At 47.6% G+C, this 17,880-nt stretch overlaps 1 protein-coding gene across 9 annotated transcripts in view; it reads left to right on the forward strand.

Moving 5' to 3' along the window:
• Positions 1–214: 214 nt before the first annotated feature.
• Positions 215–17,880, forward strand: part of CCDC57 (coiled-coil domain containing 57) — a 109,102-nt gene continuing 91,436 nt past the window's right edge. For 8 of the 9 annotated variants that reach the window (XR_009595372.1, XR_009595373.1, XM_027974305.2 and 5 more), the window contains exons 1-2: positions 215–274; positions 12,902–13,316. Coding sequence is in view for 7 of the 9 variants with exons in the window: in XM_027974305.2 (XP_027830106.2) it covers positions 229–274; positions 12,902–13,316 (461 nt within the window). In the remaining 2 variants the exon portion in view is untranslated. Of the gene's footprint in view, positions 275–12,901; positions 13,317–14,365; positions 17,840–17,880 lie in introns of those variants that run through there. The other variant, XM_027974306.3, reaches the window with a different exon arrangement.

Consider the following 17,880-nt stretch of genomic DNA (forward strand, 5'->3'; position numbering starts at 1 on the left):
CCCCGACCCGTCAGAGCCGCCAACAGCTTCCGGGCTCCGAGACCGGCGGGATCGCGGAACCCGGCCACCTGCCATCCGATAGTCCGAAACCTTCCTCGTCTGGTGTACCTGCGCGCGGGCGGGGCGCGAAGAATCCGGAACCAGATGTCAGGGCTCCCGTTTCCGGCCGGCGGAACCCGAGCGCTGTACCAAGAGCGCCCGGACGGCGGCCGACAGACTCAGGTTACCATGGCAACGCGGAGGGACAAGAGGCTGCTCGGGGCCAGCGTTCCAGGTGAGGCGCGGGCGCGGGGGCGACGCGGCGGGGCGCCAAGGGGCCTCAGGGGCCGGCGACGCGAGAAGCTGTGGCCCTTTGGGTCGCTTTTCACGGGCGTCGTCTCTTTTCTTGGAAAAACCCGAGACCTCCAAGTCCTGCCAGACGCCGCGCACTCCCTTGAGGCCACCCTGCAGGGCTGTGGGCGCGAGAGCGGTGCCGGGCCCGCGGAGCCCGGTACGCAGAGCCCGCCGGGCTCTTGTCTGAAGCGCGCGTGTCGCATGCGAGGTGGGAAGGCTAGGGCATTCGTTGGCGCCACGCTTTGAGTGCTCTGCGTTGTTGTTCGACTCCTTCAGGAACCTGAAGACGTGGGCGCCGCAGAGATGGGAGAGTTTACCGGTTCCACAGCCAGTGAGGACAGGTTCAGACCCAGGCAGCCTGGTCCAGAGTAACTAAAGAAAAAAAATTGAGATTTACAAAAGAGTTGCAGAATAAGTATAAAGATTGCCTCGGTGCTTTTACCAAGGTGCCCCCAAATGTTAATCTCTTATGTTACCATAGTTCTTTTTAGCCAACTGAGGAAACTTAGCTCATACAAAACCATGATCTAATGTACAGGATTTATTCAGACTCAGCAATTATCCCACGGATGACTTTTCTCTTTTACAAGATCCAATCCAGGACCGTCCGTGTTTTCTTTCTTATTCTTTAATCGGAAGTGCTTCCTCAGTCATTCCTTGACTTTTATGAGTCAATTATTTTGTAGAATGCCCCTCAGTTTGGGTTTTTCTGATGTTCCCTTATGATTACTTTTAAGTTATGCATTTTTGGTAAGAAAAACCTTTCCTGTGAAATTGTGTTTTTCTCTGCATCTTATCAGGAGTCATATAATGTCGATTTGTTCCATTACTGCTGATACTAACTTTGGTCGTTTGTGTTAGGGGATATCTACAAGGTGTTTCCATCATTGAGTTACCATTTTTCCCGTGGGGAGTTACTTTGAAAGTGTGTAAATATATTGTTTAAAATCACTAATTTTAGCATCCAGAAGTGAGCATTTTCTGAAACAATTGTAAGTGTTGCTTTTGCCACAGAGTGATTTTTTCATTTCCATTATTTTTACTTTCAAGTTGGAATTCTACTGTAAGGAAGAACCTTCCATATTTTAAGTTATTCAGTTATTTATCTTGGCGTGGACATTTTAATTTTATTTCATAGGTTATAGACCATTACTAAGGGCTTCCAAGGTGACTCAGTGGTAAAGAATCTGCCTGCCAGTGCATGAGACAGGAGAGATGGGGGTTCAATCCCTGGGTCAGGAAGATGCCCTGGAGCAGGAAGTGGCAACCCACTCCAGTATTCTTGCCTGGAAAATTCCATGGACAGAGGACCCTGGCTGGCTACAGTAATGGGGTTGCAAAGAATCACCCAAGACTGAGCATGCACACACAGAAATCCATTACTGTCATTTATTTTGTTGCTCTGTTGTGCAGATTTGGCCCATTCAGGTTGGCTTCCGTGTCCTTTTTAGCCTATCCCCAACATTTTGAGCACTTCCTTATTTTCTGGTACCATAGGATATTCTGGACTCAATCTTGTGCTTTCCTTGACCTAACCTGGAATCAGAAATTTCTCTGAGGTGTGTTGGTTCCTTTTAATTTAGAAGATTTTTTTTTTTTTTTAAGAAACCAAGATCTTTGGAGGTGTGCTCGTTGCTACTGGAGGGTTATTACTTTTTGGCTTTCTCAATGGGCAGCACTAGGAAGCATAAATTTGTGTACACCCTATACATCTCTATCTATTTCTATATCCATATATCTATCTGTATAAGTATTCAAAACTGAGTTTATACCTCCAATTTCAATCCGTCACCACAGGGTTCCTTCTATTAATACCTCCCTTTTTGCTCTCCAACTCCGGCTCCCGTTGTTGCCTCAGTCTGGTCTGGTCTTTGTCCCCCAGTCATGTCTGGCTCTCTGCAACCCCAAGGACTATCACCCACCAGGCTGCCCTGTCCATGGAATTCTCCAGGCAAGAATATTAGAGTGGGTTGCCATTTCCTTCTCCAGGGGATCGTCTCCACCCAGGGATCGAACCCACATCCCCTGCTCTGGCAGGCGGATTCTTTACTGTGAGCCACAGGGGAGCCCTATTGTCCTCAGTATGCTTAACGTTTTTGCTCAGTCCTAGACCACATATAGTTTCAGTATTGCCAAGCCATATTTCTGTGAAAAACAAACCTACTTAAGTAGAGAATGATATTTGCATGTGATTGTTTTTTTCTTTAAATATATAGTCAAAATCTATTTTACAAAGTTGCCTTAGTGTATTTATGTTATTAATTTGTAATAAAGTTAGGTTCATTTGTTTCTGGTTATATTTCACTTTGAGTCCTTATTGATTCCACCCCCTACCCCGACCTCCTATGCTGTGCAGTTTGTGGGATCTTAGTTCCCCAACCAGGGATTGAACCTGGGCCCTCGGTGAAAGCACAGAGTCCTAACTACTGGACTGCCAGGGAATTCCCAAGTCCTTATTGATTTTAAGTCTTGGTATGTGAAACATTTATGTGGTTGTAAAAGTATGAGCAGATTATCAGCTCTTAACTACTGACTGTTCAATTTATCGCCTATCATTTATTTGCTTTTTTGGGTGGGGTGGGGGAGGCATGGGAATTTGGCAGCTATAAATTCGGATTAAAAAAGCGCTATATTCTCCTCACGTGAGCAGTATCCCTCATCCCCAGCAAGTTCCAGTGATGGAATTAAGATCCATCTGCTGCTCTTCTCAGGTTTTACAAATGGTTGTGGGTACTATTTGGCAGTCAGTGAAGGACAGGAGTCACAGGCCCATAATTTTCACCCTCTCGATCCCCTGAATAATCACCTGTACTGAGCTTCGTTCACTCGGGGGTTCCAGAGGGTGCCAGCCTTGAATCCTTTGTCCCGAATACAGAGATGAGCCACCTCTGGACTTTCTTTCAAGTCCCACAAACATTTTTCATAGATTGAGCTTATTAAATATATTTACAGAGCCACCAGTAAGACGACATTCTGTATCTGACTTTGAGCCTTTACAAACGGCGTTTTGTGTAACTGCTTAGGTTTAATTGAGGTCATGCAATGTATTTTCAGTTAAGTACTTGTCAATGTTTACTCTAAAACAGTTGCTCCAAGTTTTTGGTCAGATGAACAAAAAGTATGATCAGTTCCATTGTGATGTCTGCAGTCAGGTAGCCTGTGAGTTCCTCTCTGACTTGGACGTGTGTTGCTCTAATGACTTGGTCATCTTGGCAAGGGCTGAGATTGGCAAGGACAGAATCATTCTTCCAGGCTCCTGCCCTATACATCTGGCTCGCAGTCCCAACAGGCAGCATGCCAGAGAGGTGGGGCCCTGCCAGGGCAGAGCAGGGCAGGGCAGGCCCCTCTGCAGAGCCCACTTGGCTTGGAAAGCATTTTCTCTTCTATGGAGCTCCTTTTCATAATTCCTTAGGACTCGTCCTTTGCCCCAAACTCTTTTTAAGTATGATACTGGCTGTCAGGAGATGCTTGGCCATGGGTCCTCCTCGCAGCTCTTTCCCTGTTGTTATCCGTGAAGAGACACCTCTGAGTCTCTCACTGCCTGGACACGCCGACTTCTGAGCCTTTTTCTCACTGGTCCCTTTGATCTGACAAGGATGGTCAACCACTGCAGCCCACTGCTGGGTTTTGGGTAAGAGAGTGAGTGAGTGCCCAAGCTCTTCCACACTGTCTGCTGTCTACTGTGTAGCCTGGCAGTGTCGGTGCATCAGGGGTGCATTCCAACTCACTCAGGACTGAGGTGTTCTTCCAGATGGGGCTTCTGCTGCTTGTGTCTGTCTGTAGCCTGCAAACTTTCCATGTTTGGGAAACCAAGGCTTTCATGAGGAGTAATTTCCCTCTTCCTAAAACCCAGGGGTTTCCAAGTGCCTTTTAGAACTGACAGATTACTCTTCTTTAGATTAAAAAAACAAAAAACAAAAAACGAAGTTTAGAAAGCTCAGCATTTTACAGATGAGAACATCAGAGTGATGAGACAACCTAGCATAGTCGCACTGAGCCCACTGGTTCTCTTTGAAGACCGTGAGTGCCGTGGGCCAAGCTGAGTTGACAGCAGGCTCCCCACCTACCACCTACCAGTTTCCCCAGTTTTGTTTGGTCCCTCCCGGAAACTGGATGTTTGCTGGGGATGCCTGCTGGCTGACAGACAGACTGGGTCCAGATTTTGAATCCGGTGTTTAATAAAAGCCATTCGTCTCAGCCTCAGCGCTTTTAGGATTTATAACGGAAGCAGGGCAGGCTGTCTGTGTTGGAGTGGGAAGGAAAGGAGCTCGAGTGCCGGGCATGTCGGGGTGCAGTGGAGCGCGCACAGTAGCAGCTCGTTTTTTTCCGGGGATTTTGTTTAGTTTTTGGCAGTGCTGGGTTCTCACTCTCTGTGGGCTTTTCTCTGGTTGCAGAGAGCCGGGGCTGCTCTCTGGTTGCAGTGTGCGAGCTTCTCATTTCAGTGGCTTAGACTCTTGTGGAGGATGGGCTCTAGGACATGCTGGCTTCATCAGTTGCAACACGTGGGTTCGGCCCACGTGTGACTCGCTGGCTCTAGAGCACAGACTCAATAGTTGTGGCACACAGGCTTAGTTGCTGTGAGGCATGTGGGATCTTCCCGGATCAGGGATCGTACCCGTGTCTCTTGCATTGGTAGGCGGATTCTTTACCACTGAGCCACCAGAGAAGCCCCTTAGGTGTCTTCATATACTGTGCCAAACAGGTTGAACTTTTTTTTCAACAAGGCCATGTGCTGTGGGCACAGTATCACGTGATCAGATTTTTATACTAGAAACGTAATTCCCATGGGTGACTGTGCGATCGGTGCATTTAAGAGGCAAGCCTACGAGAGTCCTCAGAAGAGGGATTCCTATTGACCTCACAGACCTTGGCCTGCTGTCTCCATAAAGAACCATAGTGATGACTCACGGGCACTTCATCAACGATAACAGTAGCATCAGTATCCTTTGAAGTTGTATATTTGCTTAAAAACTGATTCTTTACCTGTGATCGTGCAGAGGTATGTCGGTGGCCTGTGAATGCATGATTTCTGCTGACAGGTGAGTCCTGTGCCAGACCCAGAACTCACTAGGCCACCCACCAGCTCACACTCACACAGCCCCACCATAGGCAGTCGGGTTTGTGCATATGTTGTGGTTTGTGGAGGGCCAGCCATTAGATGTCCTATTAGCGTGGGTGAACCTGAAATTTTGGAGGTCACCGAGTCGCCTTAGTATCTCACACTGGACTTTGCCTGAACTTGGTGGCCAACCTGACCTGCCCGAACCCTGGTTTCCCAGTGGTCCTGAGCCCCCTGCACCAGGGCAGGGGCCACAGCTGAGCAGGATGTGAGCCTTGTAAAGGCTAAGCAGAGCCACTTCCTGCCATTTCCTGCTGGAGGCTGGGGCCTCCAGCCACTCCCAGAAGTTACCTCCTCCTGCCTTTGTTCCCGTGCACCTCTGTCTTGTCCCAGCAAGGATGACAACTCGTTGGGGTGGGGACCTGGCCCCTATGTCTCCAGCAGGTGAAACAGCTCCTGACATGTAGTGAGTGATGAATAAATACTTGTTAAATGAATAAATGAGTGGATTTAAGAGTTTGCTATGTCTGTGCGAATTTTACATTACTTAATATCATGTTTCTCTGGCTACAGTGATACACATCCTGCGTGGAATAGAAGCAAGCATTTGTTCTCAGCTTCAGTGTGCCAGGAATTGGGGAACAGAACAATGTACTGGGGACATACGGCGGGACATACTTGGGGAATCCTCTCAGCTATCTGCTTCGGGGAAATACTTAGCACCTGATTGAACTTGAAGCCAATAACTCCAGCTTTTTTACTGAATTCAAAACTTGTTAAAGTGAATGTTGCTTTTCCTGTAGTTCATTGATACCTCCAATAACACCTGTAAAGCTCAAGTAATTGTCCATCTAGAGTGACTGGAGCTGAAGGGTGAGGGCTGGCGATCAGAATATGGGGGGATAGGGTATTTTGGAGTGGGGGAAGCCATGGATGGGGTGGCAGAGGTGGGCCAGGCAAACTCAGTGGATGCAGGGCTGTCCTCTGTGGTGGAGCGCACAGGGCTTTGGGCACTTTAAGGAAGCTAAGCCTTTGGAGGAGGAAGGGTTTGGAAGGCCCCTGGGGAGCAGAGATACCTGCCTTCCTTCAGTTCATCTGCTCTAGCCCCAGAGCCCCATGTTTATGATTGTCCTGGGATAGTTTTTTTTTTCCATTTAGTTATTTAGTACATACTTTTGAGCGCCTCCTGTGTGCTGGAGTTCCAAGTATGGAATACCATGTGGAACATGTAGGAAAGAATGACACATAAGCAGTAAACCACCGTCTCCTGATAAGTGCCAAGCAGAGAATTTGAATGTGAATAGGGCTCCGTCCTTGCACCAGTTTTGGTTGAAGATTCTATTCGGGAGGATTTCCTGGAGTAACACTTGAGTTGGTCTCAGTGACAGGAAGGAGCCTATATGCCAGTTTCCAGGCAGAGGGGCAGCTGACTGGCAAGAAAGATTAGGCACCTCCCAGCCCTGAAGGTGGTGATCCAGGTGTTGTAAGTGGACTGAGGAACAGGAAGCCCTTGTGGGTGTGTTGGGAAGGGAAGGCTTTTTTTTCCCAACCCATCCCTTTGGTGGCCATAAAAGGGCAGGTGTGTAGCAGAGGCGCCAGTTCAGGGTCTGGAGTCAGCGAGGCTCCAGGTGAGAGATGATGGTGGCTGAAGGGCGGCCTGGTGGGTGAGAGACAGCAGGAAGTCCAGGCTAGTTCTGGAGGGGAGTGCCATTGACAAGCTGAGGGCTACGGGGGCAGGGGCACACAGAATCAAGGGTAGCAGGCCCCGGGGTCTCCATCAGGTGCCTGTGTGTAGGGTGAGACTGCCTAGCAGGAGTGGGCGTGGAGGCCGCAGCTCTGTCCAAGGTCACCCCAGTGCAGCTCTCCTCTGCTGCAGAGCCCTGGGGGGAGGCCACCACGTGCTCCTGGTTAGGCTAGCGCTGTCAGGACACTTGCTTCCTCCTCCCTCCCTGCTCTCAGTCAGAAGGCCTGCTTGCTCCCTGAGGCCCCTCATCGGTGAGGGGGGGGGGGGTGCTTCCTCTGCCACGCATCATCAGCACACGCATTATCTTACTCAGTTTCCACACTGACTGCCGGGGATTAGTGTCTGCCCCGTGGGATGCCCATGGCAAGTCCAGGTTGTCGTCTGTGCTTCTCCCGGCTGCTCTGAATCAGGACAGGAGCCCTCTCCTCAGGTTCAGTAATGTCCCAGAGCAGCTCACAGAACTCTGGGAAGTGTTCACGTACTAGATCACCGGTTTATTGTAAGTGGACACAACTCTGAGCGGCCAGATGGAAGAGCTGTACAGGACAAGGTGAGCGGGAGGGGCTGGGAGCTCGCACCCCCTCTCTCCCAGCATGCTGTCCTCCATGTCTCCACACCTTCACCAGCCTAGAGGCTCTCCAAATCTGGTAGTTCAAGGATTTTTATGGGTGCTTTTGAAACCACGCGTAATAATTAGTCAAGCCCGTTCACCTGCCATCACTGATCAAGGTGGTTTTAAGACTTGGATATCCTGCCAGCAACATGTAACCTAAACAATGTTTGCCTGAGTTGTTTTCCGGGACTTGGAGTCAGCTGCATCTAGTTTGAGCTGAGCCAGTTAAGACTGGATAGGATCGCTGACCCTCCAAAAGGACAAGTAGGAATGTCCGCTTGGTGACCTTTTGACGTTGGAGAGTCGAAAACCCCACCCTCAACACGTGCAGGGGAGGACTTCCCTGAGGGTCTGGCCCCTGGTCCCTGAAATTACTGAGCCCGCACGCTCCGGAGCCCGTGCACCGCAACTCGAGAGAAGCCTACACCTCGCAATAAAATACCCTGCATGTCGCAACTAAGGCCTGATGCAGCCACATGAGTTAATGAATTTAAAATAAGCTTACGAAAGCATGCAGAGGCCTGTATCCTAGTGTGTAACTAGGATACTGTGGATAATAATAACTAGGATGACTGTGAAGATCGATTACCAATCTTCTTCTTCTTTTTAATATTGACTTATTTGACTGCACTGAGTCTTAGTCATTGCTCGCAGAATCTAGTTCCCTGACCAGGGATTGAACCCAGGTGCCCTGCATTGGGAGCGCAGAGTCTTAGCCACTGGACCACCAGGGAAGTCCCATTTTTCAATCCCCTTTCCTCACGCTCCCCACACCTCTGACCCCCCTGCCTCTTTATTCCTGATCTCATAAATACCCCAAGCTGCCTCTGGGGAGGTGGATTTGAAATCCACTGGTCGCTTGACTGTCTTGCAAATAAAGACTGCAAACCTTTTTGTCTAAGGGAGTTTTGTTGTATGGGAGCAAAATGAACCTAGTTGCCAGCCAGGAGGTTAAGTCCAGAGGGACTTTTTACCTGTGGCTAGTTGGCCCCTTGCCTGTCCTCAAAGACTGTGGACAAGTCTGAGCAGCTGCCCGGTCTATTTTTTTCCAGGGACTAGCCCCTGAATCTCCCCAGAAAGGTGCTGCTGAGATATGGTGCTTAGTTTTGTTTAGCAGCAAACAGACAGGTTTTGGGTTTTGGGTATCTGGGTTTGGAAGATGTCTTTTGGTTGAGTAACCTCCTTTAAAGAAATGCACTTGTGCCTAGATTGTTTGGCGGCTGCTGCTACTGCTGCTGCTAAGTTGCTTCAGTCATGTCCAACTCTGTGCCACCCCATAGACGGCAGCCCACCAGGCTCCCCCGTCCCTGGAATTCTCCCGGCAAGAACACTGGGGTGGTTTGCCATTTCCTTCTCCAGTGCGTGAAAGTGAAGTTGCTCAGTCATGTCCAACTTTGCGCGACCCCATGGACTGCAGCCCACCAGGCTCCTCCATCCATGGGATTTTCCAGGCAAGAGTACTGGAGTGGGGTGCCATCCCCTTCTCCGGATTGTTTGGCAGTCCTATGCAAATCATGGGTTGGAGGCCAATCTGGCAGGATTTTGACAATCCTGACCAGATTATTCAGGCTATTCAGTTCAGTTCAGTTCAGTCGCTCAGTCGTGTCCGACTCTTTGTGACCCCATGAATCACAGGACACCAAGCCTCCTTGTCCATCACCAACTCCCAGAGTTCACTCAGACTCACGCCCATTGAGTCAGTGATGCCATCCAGCCATCTCATCCTCTGGCGTCCCCTTCTCCTCCTGCCCCCAATCCCTCCCAGCATCAGAGTCTTTTCCAGTGAGTCAACTCTTCTCATGAGGTGGCCAAAGGACTGTTCCGTTAGCCATTGTAATTGATTTCCGCCTCCAGCTCCTCTCAGTTCCCTGAAAGTTGGGAGGTGGAGCTGCAAGTTTCAACCCTCTAATACTGTGGTTAGTTCTGCTGGCAACCAGCCCTCATTCATTGGTTATCCAAGGGCTTTCCAAACTCACATCATTAACTGACTGAGGTGTGGTTGAAAGAGGTTTTTTATGAATAATGGGGGACATCGTTTCATCCAGTTTTTTTTAGGAACTAGGAACAAAAACTCAGTATAACTAAAGATACCTGTTTAGCTCCTGTCATTTAGGAAATAAGGGTTTTAGGAGCCTGATGCCAGGAACCGTGGATGAAGCCCAGTGTTTACATCTGTTACTCTATCGCAGCATCACAGGGCCCTGCGCTCTCCTCCCGCTCTCTCAGCCTCTTGTGCCTGTGCCCTCTCCCTGAGGGGTGTGGCGGGGACTCCCCCTCTGTGCCTCCTCTCTGGTGCAATAACCCTGAGACTGGCTGGGCTGGAAGTGCTTGTGTCTCTCCCCCTCCGTGAGCCTGGCCCAAATCCCCAGTGGACACCAGGCAAGAGCTGTGGATGGATATTTGTGTCCGAATTGAGCTCATCTCGGACCCCTGAGGATTAGGGGTGCAATGACCAGTCTTAAGAAATGACAGTATTTGTCACACAGTTGCTGATAAGAGCATCTCCTGTGTAAGGTTCAGGGGGTCAGCACAGCAGGCCATGGGCCAAACTCATGGGCCAGACTCAACCTGCCCATTTTCTGTCTTCTTCGGCTGCTTTCATGCAGAGTTAAGGCGTTTCCATAGAGACCCTGTGACCCACAAAGTCCCAAATATTTACTGACTGGCCCGAAAAGGAACAAAGCTTGCCAGGCTGTGCCCTGCACCATTCGTTGCCCTTATAGGAAGAACTACATAAGGAATTTGTCTAGATCTAGTAAATGCCAGTGGCTTCACCTGGGAGACCGCCTTACTTTTTCCATATGAAAGATGCAAATCCGATGATGGATCCTGTCTTCCTTTGTGCTTTGCCTTCTAACAAGCCGCCCTTAGTACTCAATAATTACCTGGCCTTTGTTGCCCAGTCCTAATGTGTTTCATGTTGTGTTTTCTTATTTTATTTTTCTGTGTTCTGACCACTGCTGTGCTCAGCTCAGAGAAACAAATGTCTGGAAAGCTTGTTTCATTTTCCCACTGTCCGCTGGGGTAGCCCAGCACACAGCACACATCTTCCAGAAAACACACCCTTACTGTTTCTTTAGTCCTGACGGAATATTTTGGGAGCCTCTAAATCAAAACCCAGACCATTCTGACAATTTCTCCTTTACTTTTTTTTTTATATTGCTGCCAGCATGTTATAGTAATAATTTTTATTACAATAATTTTTTGGTGGGGTATGTATGGACTTGTTTTTTGTTTTTTTGTTGTCTTCCTCTAGAGTTTTATGTGTTGTACTATTAGTGATCACCTTTCACAGGGCAAAGAGTTCACAACTCATCTACTAAGCAAGGCTTGGGCTGTCTGAGGACACAGAACTGTCTGTTTCCGCGGTGCTGGGGGCAGCAGCTCTGCAGGGGTCTGAGTTGAGGTCCCTCAGAACATTCCATCACAAGAAACCTGATGCCATCAAAGCCTTGAACAACATGAAAAGTTTGTCCATTTCTTTCTTACCTCCACTGAGTTTTGGAAAGTAAAGGTTTATGGTAGAACTGTTGTTGGTTTTTGTTAGTAATTTCAGGAGTGAAATGAACTTCATGTCTGAAAAAAGTAGTGTTCTTTCTCGTTCGGGGAGTGTTTACTGTCAATGTAATGCGTAAACAAACAAACAAACAAAAAGACCCTCAGGTTCTCTTGTTCTTGTTTCTGAGTTTGCCTATGGATATTTGCTTTACTTTGACCAAGGGAGACCAGTATTGATGCTGCTGGTACCCCTCACGGGAGGGGCTACATGGAACCTTCACAACCCGCAGGGTGTCTTCACAGGCCCCTGAAATCCTGTTCCTGTTAGAAATCTCCCTCTGTCCAGGAGGAATTCTGTGAATGTGTATTGACCTTGTGGGTTGAGATGGCCTGGGACCGTATGTCTTTTCATCTTAAAAAAAGACCCACTTAAAATTAATCAGACATTTCAGATGCTTTGAGGACAATGATACACAGAAGTTAACGGCCAGATGCCTGTCTCAGACCCCACCTGGACTTTCTGGAAAAGCCCTCTCAGAGCCAGGCATCACTCACATTTCCACCCTCTGTCCCAGAAGATGCTCATGGCACCTGGGCCAGCCTGCATCCCTCTGGGCCTGCTGTGTAGCTGGTGGGGCATGACCCATGGCCTCAGACTCACTGCATAAGTCAACCAGGGAGATATCACTCCCACTCCACTCCCACTCCACGCCCCCACAAGCGATTTTGCACATGAGAATCCACCCCATCTCCACTGGTGCTGGGACCAGGATAGTCATGGAGGTGCCCAGGTGGGGAGCAACTCTCAGCAGCCCTGCCCCATGTGTGGGCATCCTCAGTGGACATGGGAAGCAACAGATCTCCAGACACTTGGAAATTTGACAAGGTGGTTTTATGCTGTTGAATCTAACAATTAAAAAATTGGAGTAGTGTATTATGTATTTTTTCCCCTTTTTTTCCTAGCACTTTATTGTGTTTTTAAAAACATGTCTGTGCACAATATATTGGACCCAAGAGCAGTGGAGCATGATCCTGGATGGTGGATCTCCAGAGCTTCATTCCAGCTCCAGGAGTAGAACATAGGGGTGGGAAGGGGCACTGGCTCTCCGGAGCCACATGGGGCTGGCCGGAGCAGCCTCGGGTTTTTATTTACAAAATAGAGAGAGCACTTCATTAAACTGGAAATGGCAACCCACTCCAGTGTTCTTGCCTGGAGAATCCTAGGGACGGCGGAGCCTGGTGGGCTGCCGTCTATGGGGTCGCTGAAGCGACCCCTCTTTGCCCTTCAGTCGGACACGACTGAAGCGACTTAGCAGCAGCAGCAGCTCTTGTAAGTGAGCAAGCAACACTCCCTGTCTTTCCTTCTCCTCTTCTCTCTGTGATCCTGCACTTCCTGTGTGTTCCCTCTCCTGCAGGGTGAGGAGAGGGTAGAAAGAGCCTTTGGAGTCTGGGTCTGTGTGCCCTTGCCCTGCTGGACCCTAGGGGAGCTGCCTTTGGCTCTCCAGGATTCAGGGTATGACCAGATAGCTGGTAACTAGTCAGAGCATCCTCCTGCCTTGGTGGCAGCAGGCACTAAGGTGGGGGTCTGAGGTGGGTGTTGTGGAGCACAGGTTTCCTAGCAGTGAACCCAGTGCCCACCTTCTCTTTGCTGCAGCTGCTGACATGATGCCCCCACCCTCGGAGCAGGACCTGAACGCCCTGCTGGCTCGTAAGGAGGAGGAGTGGCGAGCGCTGCAGGCCCAGCGCTCCCAAATGCAGGAGGCGGCCCTGCAGGACACGCAGCGCCGGCTGGAGGAGGCTCAGGGGAAGCTGCGGCGCCTGCGGGAGGACTTCATCTACAACCTGCAGGTGCTGGAGGAGCGGGACCGGGAGCTGGAGCACTACGACGCCGCGTTTGCCCAGGCCCGAGGGCTGGAGGAGGCCAGGCAGGCCGAGGTGAGCGAGCTCAAGATCGAGGTGGCCAAGCTGAAGCAGGCGCTGGCCAGCGAGGCCCGGCGGCTAGAGGACCTGCAGCAGCAGTACCAGCAGAGGCTGCAGGAACACCGCCTGGAGCTGGAGCGAGTCCACAGGTGAGGGCCAGCGGACCCCACGCCCCTGCCCTCTGTGGGCCTCCTTACCCACAGGGCTGCCGGGCTCCCACCTGCTCAGTTTTTGTCACAGGAAGGCAGGCGAGGCCATACCTGGATGTTTTTTTCTGGGTCCCAGTGCAGCTGAAATTAGTGGAGGTTGGTTTAACTATTTGAAATTTTTTCCATGAGTTACAAATCTGAATTAGTGTAATAAAACATATTTGAGCTTATAATTACAGTAAGTCCTCTACATATGAATGATATTCTGTTCTGAGGGCCTGTTTGTAAGTCCAGCAAAGTTAGTCCAGGTACAGCCGGTAACTCGTCAGAGCATCCTCCTGCCTTAGTGGCAGCAGCACTTAGGTGGGGATCTGTGGTGGGCGTAGTAGAAGTACTGCTCTACTGTGATTGGTTTATAGTACCCTTCACACAAATAATACATAAAACAAACAAACAAAAAATAAAACATTAAAAAACGTTTATTGTAGTGTATTTGTTTTACAGTGTTAGTTTCTACTGTACAGCAGCGTGAATATATGTGTGTGTGTGTATATATATATATATATTTTTTTTTTTTTCCTTCCCATTTAGGTTACCACGGAGCTCTGGTAGGGTTCCCCGTGCTATACAGTAGGCTCTCACTAGATATCTTATACGTAGTGTCAGTAGTGTATATACAGTCAATCCCAGTCTCCCAATTCACCCTGCTCCCTCCGCTTTCCCCCTTGGTATTCATATGTTTGTTCTCTACATCTGTGTCTCTATTTCAGCTTTGCAAATAAAATCGTTTTTACCATTTTTCTAGATTCCACATATAATCTTAATATATGTTACTTGCCTTTCTGTTTCTGACTTATTTCACTCTGTGTGACAGTCCCTAGGTCCATCCATGTCTCTAAAAATGACCCAATGTCGTTCGTTTTTATGGCTGAGTAATATTATACTGTATACACGTACCACTTCTTTATCTGTTTCTCTGGCGTTTTTTGCTTGGCTGGCTTTTTGTCATTTAAAATTTTTTTTTTTTTTAACTTTTTAGCTGCACCATGCAGCATTGTGGAATTTTAGTTCCCCAGTCAGGGGTTGAACCCCCACCGCCTGCATTGGAAGCATAGAGTCTTCATCACTGGACCACCAGCGAAGTCCCTGCCTCTTCCTCTGTTGATGGACACTTAGGTTGCTTCTGTGTCCTGACTATTGTAAATAGTATTGCAATGAACATTGGGGTGCATGTGTCTTTTTGAATTATGTTTTTCTCTGGGTATATGCCCAGTAGTGAGATTGCTGGGTCATATGGTAGTTCTATTTTTAGTTTCTTAGGGAATCTCCATACTATTCTCCATAGTGGCTATATTAATTTACATTTCCACCAACAGTGCAGGAGGGTTCCCTTTTCTTCATCCCCTCCCCAGCATTTATTGTCGTGGATTTTTGGTGATGGCCTTCTGACCAGTGTGAGGGGATACCTCCTCGTAGTTTTGGTTTGCGTTTTTCTAATAATTAGTGACTTTTGAACATCTTTTCTTCATCTGTTTGTTGGTCACTTGTGTGTCGTCTTTGGAGAAATGTCTTACTTAAGTCTCCTGCCATTTGTTTTTTATTTTTGAGCTGCATGAACTATTTTGTATAGTTTGGAGATTAATATTTTGTCAGTTGCTTTGTTTGCAAATACTGTCTCCCATTCTGAGGGTAGTCTTTTCATCTTGTTTATGGTTTCTCTTGCCACTGTTATTCAAAATGTTTTGAAAGTCCTGGCCATGGCAATCAGAGAAGAAAAAGAAATCAAAGGAATCCAAATTGGAAAAGAAGAAATAAAACTGTCATTGTCTGCAGATGACATGATACTCTAGACAGAAGTAGTAGTAGTTCAGTCGCTAAGTCGTGTCCGACTCTCACGACCCCATGGACTGTATGTAGCCTGCCAGGCTCTTCTGTCCATGGGATTCTCCAGGCAAGAATACTGGAGTGGGTTGCCATTTCCTTCTCCAGGGGATCTTCCCGACCTAGGAATTGAACCGGGGTCTCCTGTACTGCAGGCAGATTCTTTACCAACTGAGCTACGAGGGAAGCCCGATACTCTACATAGAAAATCCTAAAGATGCCACCAGGAAACTACTAATAGCTAATCAATGAATTTAATAAAGTTGCAGAATACAAAATTAATACTCTATAACCTTTTGCATTCTTATACACTAACAACAAAAGATCAGAAAGAAAAATCAAGGAAATAATCCTATTTACTGTTGCAACAAAAAGAAGAAAATATCTCGGTATCAACCTACCTAAGGAGGCAAAAGACCTGTATGTACTAAACTATAAGATACTGATTAAAGAATTCAAAGATGACACAAACAGATGGAGAGATAGACCATGTTTTTGGACTGGAAGAGTCAATATTATGAAAATGACTATACCACCCAAAGCTATCTACAGATTCAATGCAATCCCTGTAAAATTACCAATGGCGTTTTTCACATAACTAGAATAGCAACAGCAACAAAATAAAACGACAATTTGTATAGAAGCATAAAAGGCCCTGGATCGTCAAAGCAGTCTTGAGAAAGAGAAATAGAGCTGACAGAATCAGGCTGTCTGACTTCAGACTGTACTACAAAGCTACAGCAATGAAGAATCGATGGTACTAGCACAAAAACAGAAATACAGATCTGTGGAGTAGGATCAAAAGGCCAGAGATAGACTCATGCACCTATGGTCACCCAACCTATGACAAAGGAGTCAAGATTTTTGATGGTGGCCATTCTGACCAGTGTGAGGTGACACCTCATTATAGTTTTCATATGCATTTTTCTGATAATTAGTGATTTTGAGCATCTTTTCATATGTTTGTTGGTCCATAGACAATGGAGAAAAGATAGCCTCTTCAATAAGCGGTGCTGGGAAAACTGGACCAGCTACATGTAAAAGAATGAAATTAAAACACTCCCTAACACCATATACAAAAATAAACTGAAAATGAATTAGAGACCTAAATGTAAGGCCAGACACCATAAAGCTCCTACAGGAAACATAGGCAGAGCACTCTGACATAAATTGCCACAATCTCTTTAAAAAATATTTATTTATTTAATTCTGTCTGAGCTGGGTCTTCTTTTCTGTGAGGGCTTTTCTCTAGTTATGGTGAGCAGGGGCTATTCTCTAGTTGTGGTGCTCAGGCTTCTCATGCTGGTAGCTTCTCTTGTTGAAGAGCATGAGATCTTAGACCCGAGGGCTTCAGTATAGTTGCAGCTCTCAGGCCTAGAGCACAGGCTTAATAGTTGTGACACACGGGCACACATGCTTCGAGGCACGTGGGATCGTAGTTCCCTTACCAGGGATTGAACCCACTTCTCCTGCATTGCAAGACAGATTCTTAACCACTGGATCATCAGGGAAGTCCCAGAAAACATTTTTAATCTTACAGTATAGTACCAGCCACATCATCACTGCTGCTTTTACGCTTGCTTCTGGACATCCTGGGGTTGAAATAAAGATACCGTACTACTGTAGTCTATACAGTACCGTAAAGTACCCGAAAGCACGCCACGTGTAGAGGATGCACGCACATGGCAGAGAACGCCAGACACAGGAACTGGCTTATGTGATTGGACTTGCAAACACCTGTTCTCATCTTGGAAAGTTCGCCTCTAGAAGGTTCGTATGTAGGGGACTTATTGTTTTAATGATGTGAAATATATATTAAATCTGAAACTAAGAGCCGACTTGAGGCAGGTCGACTGAGACCCTGAAGCTGTCATCAGGCGCATGGGCTCTGCTCACGATGAGAAAGGACAGGCCTCAGCTGCATGCTCTGCTGCAGTCTTGGCGTGCTTTATATTGTTTAGTGAAGTGTCTCCCCAGAACTTCTGCTCATTCTTTTTCACCACTTTTGGGACATTTTCAACCATTATTTCTTCAAGTACATTGTTGGCTCCACCCTCTTCTTCCTTCCATCTTGGTACTGCGGTGAGGACAATGTGAACGCTACATCTTCTGTTATCATCCCACGGGGCTCTGAGGCTCCGCTCATTTATTTCAGCATATTTCTATCTGTTATCAGGTCAAGTAACTTTTGTCATTCTCTGGTTCTTTTGTGTAACGTGTTCATTCTGCCTTTGAGCCCAACTAGAGTGTCCTTTGTTTTGGTTATTGTACTTCTTAGTTCTCACGTTTCCATTTGATTCTTTGTTATATTTTCTTTTTCTTTTCTGAGAGTTTCTGTTTTCTGTTTGTCCCAAGGCTGTGTGAAATTGCTTGTCAGAGCATTTTTATGATGGCTGCTTTAAAATCTTTGTTAGATCATATCAGCAGCTGTGTCATCTTGGTGTTAGTATCTGTGGATTGTGTGTTCTCATTCAAGTGGAGAGTTCCTGGTTGTTGGTATGACCAGTGACTTTTGTGTTTCTCTTTTCTTTTTTGGCCACACTGCTCGGCATGTGGGATCTTCATTCCCCAAACAAAGAACAAAAACCTGCGCCCCCTACAGCAGAAGCTGTCCTAGTCGCTGGACTGCCAGGGAAGTCCTGGTATGACCGGTGACTTTTGATTGTATCCTGGGCACTTCTGG

The sequence above is a fragment of the Ovis aries genome, chromosome 11 (genome assembly GCF_016772045.2).
Source record: "Ovis aries strain OAR_USU_Benz2616 breed Rambouillet chromosome 11, ARS-UI_Ramb_v3.0, whole genome shotgun sequence".
In the NCBI taxonomy this organism is placed as follows: domain Eukaryota; kingdom Metazoa; phylum Chordata; class Mammalia; order Artiodactyla; family Bovidae; genus Ovis; species Ovis aries.